The sequence below is a fragment of the Engraulis encrasicolus genome, chromosome 17 (assembly GCF_034702125.1).
Source record: "Engraulis encrasicolus isolate BLACKSEA-1 chromosome 17, IST_EnEncr_1.0, whole genome shotgun sequence".
Lineage (NCBI taxonomy): Eukaryota > Metazoa > Chordata > Actinopteri > Clupeiformes > Engraulidae > Engraulis > Engraulis encrasicolus.
Genome location: NC_085873.1, coordinates 6,925,350 through 6,932,849, shown reverse-complemented (window position 1 = coordinate 6,932,849; position 7,500 = coordinate 6,925,350). Strand labels below are relative to the sequence as shown.

Here is a 7,500-nt window from a genome sequence, read left to right as displayed (position 1 = left end):
TGAACCAGACTTAACCAGACAAAATGATTAATTATCGCTCAGTGCTATGGCATTAATTATAGATCAATGAGGCAACAGTTGACTGTCAAGTTTGAATGGGGTGGGCTTGGATGTCAAGTGGGCGGGCCCAGGCCCACCCAGGCCCACCCCTGGCTACGCCTATGATGACCACTAGCTTGAAAAAAACTAGTGGAATAGCAGTATGGCCAAGAATGGAGTAATAGACTTGAACAGGTTCTGGACATACATCTAAAGGTTCATGATACACAAAGACCACAGCATATGATGGTCTGTGACACACTCTTTATGTATTTAGATGGTAATGCAAATGAAGTCAAGACATAGAGCTTTGATTTTTTTGTCAGGATGTTTAGAATGTAGTTTAGCACTGAGACTTGGTTGGGAAGGGATGACACTGATGCAACGCTACCACTAGATGGCGTTTTGTTCAGCTAATACTTCAGCGATGCAGTCAGAGCCTTGTGGTCAGCGCTTTGGCCGAGCATCAATGTTTTCTTTGAGCCCTCTAAATTGAATGTCTCGGGCTGCGAGAAACCCTACTGTAAATACTCTCTAAAATTAATTTTCCTTTGAGAAAGTATGCAGCCCGCCCCGCCTGAAAACACACAAAACTCTCTGAGACAAAATAAATAACAACAGAAAACCCATCCCATGTCACAAAATGATACATCAAAATTGCAATCCCAGAAAATCCCAACCACAAATTAAATATTTCCTTTGCACAAAAAGGGATCTGAAAACCCTGAGATATTATTGATGATGTTTTTTATAGGAGTAGTCCCATCCAAGATACAGATGACCTTATATATCACCGATTACCAGACCAGAGACCCACACCCTGTCTGACCACAGACATTTCACACCAAATAGATAGGTCAGGGGCAGGGCCACTGGCATCTGTGGCCAAGCACCGCCAATACAATGTAATGGAAATCTTATTCTGATCAACATCCCCCAACCCCCCACCCCTCTTCCCTGAGCCCGGGACAACTGACCCCTTTGTCCCCGATGTCGAGATCCATGGTTAGGGGAGTGTCGGGTGGGTTCTGTGTCCCTTCTTAGCCTCTTAGTCAGAATCATCTATGAACACACACCTCAAGGTTTTCACGTCATTCCCAGTGTATGAGTATTGTTTCAGACCAGACCAACAAATGGCCTATTCACCGTAGGGTTGCAGCTAAACATTTTTGGAACATATGATGTATAGTCATAATTCAATACCATTATTCATTGTGTGTCGTGACCGATGGATGGACGACCCATCAGTGCAAGTTCCTATCCAACAATACAAATCGCACATACTGCTGTTCATTTGGTCGAACTTAATTCTCACACACTGCAATGCATTGGGAAACTGCATTTGCACTGGGTGACATTCTTAAGATGGTGGTGGGCTGAGGAGGTGGTACACTACAAATTGTAATTAGCAGGGAGTGAAACTGCATATCCTGTTTGACCAGGATCCGAACTCTAACCTAACCCTGCACAAACATGTGGGAAAACACGCTTTGGAGCGTTGATCACTTCATTTACAACCAGTGATCAAAGTCCCTCAGTGGCTGCCCCACTGGAGCCTGTCCAGTGGCGAAACAATTGCACACAGGGCCCCAGGGCAAAACACTTAGAGGGCCCCCCATATGGCCTGCCAAAATCATGATAGGTCCCCCAGCACCAATACAAGAGTGCCATGAGCCCATGGGAAAATGCCCTGCTCGCCCTCCCTATAGCTCCCCGTCGGAGCCTGTCGCAATTTCACACAGGGCTTTCTTCCACGAAGGAGTTCTTAAAGGAACGCTATGCAGCCAGCATCTAAGCCAAGTGGTCATTACTTGCGCATTACCTAATGACTTAACTTCTTAGGAGGCGACTTAACATTCCCTGCCACAGCAGTCTGTACAGCAGGTGGGGAAATCAGAGCTGCAAGGTGGCAAGTACCAGGTCAGCACTTATGGCCTCCATTGCATTTCCTTCACTCTCTGACTAACAGGGGGAACCCCATATGAGACTTTACTGAAGTTACTTTAAGGTGGTAATAAAAAACATGCAGGAACTTTTTTTGGACATACAGCAACGTTTTTGAGCAATGATGCTCCATGATGGGCTAATAATGTTCTGATTGGATGACTGTGACTTGTCTGATTTACAATGTCTAACAGAGTAAACCCAGAGTCATGAATTTGAGTATGAATCCTGCATGAATACCATGTAATGAATACAAGCTTCATCCAAAGAAGCTGAAATAACCTAAAAATGAAAGCCTCCAGTGCCTAAGATGACTATATAGGGGGGGGCATGCCCTAACGAGTTAAATTAAACCCTCCAGTACCCGCGATGACAATGCAGCCTTCATAAGTTAAATACATAAAAACCCTAGAGTATCTCAAATGACAATGCAAGGGGGGCATGCCTTAACAAGTTAAATAAACCTCTGCAGTACCTGAGATGACAATGCAGGTGTCCTTATTCCTCCTCTTCATGGCCTTGTATGCGGCGTCGGCGATGGCGAAGAGGTGCGGCGGGCGCTCGTACAGCTCGCGGCCCTTGTACTGCTCGATGACCTCGCGGCCGTAGATGTTCATGGCACGGTAAGGGTTAACCGACACCACCACCTCCCCAATGTAGCTGTAGATGCGGCCCTTTTCAAACCTGTGACAAGTGACAAGGGACAAAACAAAGTTGGCTTTGAGAATACGTACATTGTATGACACCTTTCGGGGACAAAACAGATCGAGCTTTAAGGATACAGCATACAGTATGATACTTTATGGCCCTTTTCACCCCTGATGAGGGAGAAAATAGAGCTGGCGTTTCGGGCATGTACGTGGATGACACTTTTCAAATGCATTACTAAAAACTTTTTTAAAGCATAGAATTCCTATTTCCTGATTTGATAACTTTGCCTAGTAGAAACCAGCAACTTGATACGCATCATGTTGATTATATGACCAATTTAGCAAGCAGAATACGACTAAGACTAAGACTGACATAGGCCACGTGGTCAATGTGGGGAGCGTGTGTGTTTTAAAGACTGCCTGTAATTAAAAGAAGACTTGGTTGAAGCAGACAACCAATCATGTTCCTTTCATCATCATGCAAAACTGTCATAAATCACTCCAATAACCCTGTAGAATGGGATCTGAAATTATTCCCATGGAAAAAAACATGGGACATTATTTCCATTAAAAAAAACGGTTTGGTTTTGCATTCAAATGTCCTCATATTCCCCATTCAAATTAATAATAGACTCCCCACCCCCCACCACCACCACCTTTTCCTACAGTTATGATAACACCTCGATGACCTCAGCGAAAAAGAAAGCTATGACACAGGCCCCATGATTCCTATGGAGGGAATGAGACCATCATTGAGATGATCCTGCTGAAGACCCTGTGACTCAGCTGTCCCTGCTAGCACATTAAGTGATATCATTGGCACCAAGCTGAAAACGAGCTGGAGAGGACATGGAGAGAAGGAGGCAGATGACAATGTACTCAGTGAGCTGCACACCAGGGGAAAAATGTCCAATGTGGTACCAAAGATAAACCATACCACGTTTCACCAATGCGACAAAGTGAGATCAAGTCTCGTCTCCTAAATAGACATGGCTTTCTATTGAACTCCATTCCTTCTCCTAATAGTTTCCTAGTCTCCTAGTCTCCTAAAGCGGCATGGCTGCCATAGGATTGGAGCTTAGAACCTTACGTCACATGGATTCTGGAAGAAACTCCTTATGAACCATCTCTACCAATCGCGTCAGGCCTAGTCTAACCACAGGAGGGACTTGCACACAGTGTGACACATGTTTAAAGCATTGCTTATTTCTCTCCACAAAGCCCACGTCTCAAGTCTTGGAGAATTTCTGAGAATTCTGAGTGCATATGTTCCAAAATCTCAACATTCCCCGGGAACCTAATCACTGTTCTCATCTGAAGTGTTATCACAGTGTAAGCTCCAGACCTTGAATTAATAGTAGTTAGTGGTTGGGGAGTTGGTTTCAGGTCAGGATTGTAGGTAGCATATGTGAATATTGCTCCAGCCAGTATTACGAATGTGGGTGTGGTGAATAAATAAATTACCTCTGCCCTCTCATCCATAGCTGAAATGCCCTTGAGCAAGGCACGTAACCCTGCATTGCTCCAGAGGGAGTGTTCCTCCTTCATCAGCATATATCATCAGCCATGTGTAATGCAGAGTAATGTGGTGTAATATCATGTATAGGGCTGTCACAAAACACCCAACTCGAGTCGGTTTTTATGACGATTTGCGGTTCGATACACCCCATGATTTACTTTTTATTATCTTTTAATTATCTTTTTAATGATAGTTTGTAGGTAGAATAGGTTACAAGAGGCTACTAATAATAAAAAAAATTGCTTAAAATAATAATGAACTTGTTTTGTAGCTTGGAAGCACCATCACATCATATGTGGTTGTTTGCTGGACTGAAGGGAAACAGAACTTTGAAAGGGCTTATCAAGATACTGCCTTCTTGCATCACGATACAGTACCGTGACTCAGTACATCACTTTGTTGGTTCGATACAATATCGTTTCAGCCCTAGTAATGTAGTAATGTCATAAGGGGTGGGCGATATGACTATATAAATCGTGAATTGTGATATTGAGTACAAGATCGTCTCGAATCTGCCAAAGAGAAGAAATCGTATAGATCGTCTTGCAGTGAGGATGCTAGCAAACAGTATCAAAGTGATGTTTACTTACTTCACTTTTATTCTTTACATTATTGTATTCTAATTGTGCACTTTATGAGAGTATCATCAGTGTGTTAACATTTTATTAACAACAAAAAATGATTTTTGTTGTTTTTATTTTTTGGATGGAAGATTGTGATAAAAAAAAATTTCAATCGAGATTTCATGTTAAAAAATCGTGATATGACTTTTTTTGCCATACCGCCCACCCCTAAATGTAATGTAATTGTAATGGATCACAGGTGAAATTCCTACAGCAGTAGGACATATGTGGGCCGGGTGAATAACCTTACACAGAGCTGAGTGAGGCATCTTGATCTCACATTGCTTCAGGGGCACTGACCTTGTTCCTTAATTCCCTGTAATTCGTCCTCAGAACAAATGTAATGTAATGTAAGAGCAAAGGGAACGTCAGCACAGTCACGGTGCACTGTGAAGATCATGGCCAGGCTCCTGATTATGAACAACAATATTAACAACATATTAACAACAATAATATTTTTGGCCCTGCCGTGGCCATCCGGTAGGGCACTCGCCTGCCATGTGGCTGACCCGGGTTTGATTCCCGGCCCGGGTCCTTTGCCGACCCCTCGCCGTCTCTCTCCTCATTCGCTTCCTGTCTACCTCTCGTACTGTCCGGTCCATAACAAAGTCTAAAAGACTTTTTATTCTATAATAATATTATATTATAATAATATTATTATTATTTAATAATCTTAAATATCTTCAAAAAAAATAATAACAATAATATTTTTATGAGCAGCATAAGCAGTCCTCAGGTCTAATGATAATAACTTTCCACGGGTCCTCCAATATCCAGACACGTCTCTCAGAACACCCACCCTAGCGATCGCTCAGCAGTTTGGTATGTAAATGCCTGAGCCGGTGAACAGCTTTCGCAGAGGTTAAATGCAATTACTGGAAGGGATACTACTGACTAGGACGACTGGAATGTGTACATGGGTGGATGGTTCAGAGGGGGAAAAAAACACATTTGTTACTAATGTCATCCTAATGTGTTCCCGGTTTGATTTCTTGATCGGAAAGTTGCAGCTTTAAATCTCGTACCAGTGGGAAGGAGTGCTTCAGGAAGGAGAGATTGTAGCAGCACATGATATTCTCCACCTGTCTGTTGGTAGGTAAGTTACTGTACATAACAGGAATGCAGTGTGGGAGTAAATGACCACAGACTACAGTTGAAGTCCTGCTTTGCAAGTCGGTCTCTGCTACTGCTCTGCCCTACCACCCTCCTCCACAGAAGATGTTCTTGAGTTCTTAAGCACGACATTTAACCATTTTTTTGGGGGGGATTTCCCCTTTGGTAAAAGTGCTTAAGAACCCGACTGTGGGATCTCAATAGCACAGTATGACTAAACTCCAGAGTTGTATAAAGTAGAAGTACTCTTACAGGTGTAATTACAACACTAGTAGAATATACAAAGACTACAGCACTAGCAGATATTACAAAGTTGAAACCATATTATATCATACCACTAGTGTTATAATTACATTTGTAAAAGTACTTCTACTTTATACAACTTTACTAAACACAGACGACTACTGCCAGGAAAATCTTTATGCAAATCAAGCAGTGGCTTTTAGGCTTGTGATTTGTGTTTGTGCATGCCTGCATCACCTACACATGGAAATGACATGCAATTAACTAAAGCAACACTTCCGAAGAGATGATTAATTACTGTCCGCCAGCTGTATAGTATCGACGGACGAGGGTTGAGTTACCAGTTGAGTTAATGTAATGCTCTGGTGCATAAGGCCCTGGATGCGATAGTTGTAGTAGTAGTACGTCTCAAAGTCAGTGAGAATGTGTGTGTGTGTGTGTGTGTGTGTGTGTGTGTGTGTGTGTGTGTGTGTGTGTGTGTGTGTGTGTGTGTGTGTGTGTGTGTGTGTGTGTGTGTGTGTGTGTGTGTGTGTCTGTGTGTGTGTGTCTGTGTGTGTGTGCGTGCGTGCGTGTGTTTGCACAGCACAAGTCAAGAAAACCGCAAGACAGCATGACACAAAGCCCCAGCCTTAAGCCAAACAATGCACGGCACAGCACTAGCAATCAAGTGTTTTCATTCGAAGAAATCTGCAGTAATCCTCCTTGAAAAACAAACAACATATCTCAATCTCTGACCGACACAATGACTGACAGATGTGTTGAATAGCCCTGTTCTCTTAATGCTCCTCTCTGCATTGCTGTACGTTGCTCTCAGTGCTGCTGCCAGCTTTAGCTGGGCCTGGGAGAAAGTAATCTCCCAATTATGGTCCCAGGACATTCCCTTACACAACTACCCTCCATGTACACGCACAAACAGCACTGGAGAAATAGACAAGGTAGACAGACTGAAAATCAACAGTACACCAACGTTTACTGTAAGCGACATTGCGCTGAGTGAAATGCACCTATCAGTCTCTTGGGTAGAGAAAGAGAGAGAGATGAGAAAACCAAAGAAGCGCACAAATATAACTTACAGTGGCCAAAACAGTTATCATGCTTGTAAAAACGTATTGTACGATAATTGCCTTTATTGACTTTATATTGAATATTGTGACAGCCCTAATGTGAATGGGTGAATGTGACGTATTCAATGTTAAGCGCATTGAGTGCTCGAAGGAGTGGAAAGGGGCTATATAAAGGCATCATTTACCATTTGCATTGCTCTGTAGGACTTTATAATGTTGTGTATTGCTGTGGCCTGTGAAGGTCAGAGGGCCTCCAAACAGCAGAGCGGGACACATGTTCTAATCTTTCACTCACACAACTCGGC

The 7,500-nt window shown here is 43.0% G+C and overlaps 1 protein-coding gene across 1 annotated transcript in view; it reads right to left on the bottom strand.

The window, feature by feature from the left end:
• myo1d (myosin 1D) overlaps positions 1-7,500 on the bottom strand; it is a 221,489-nt gene that overhangs the window by 168,337 nt on the left and 45,652 nt on the right. The window contains exon 2 of the mRNA XM_063221656.1: positions 2,459-2,667. Coding sequence (XP_063077726.1) covers positions 2,459-2,667 — 209 coding nt within the window. The remainder of the gene's footprint in view (positions 1-2,458; positions 2,668-7,500) is intronic.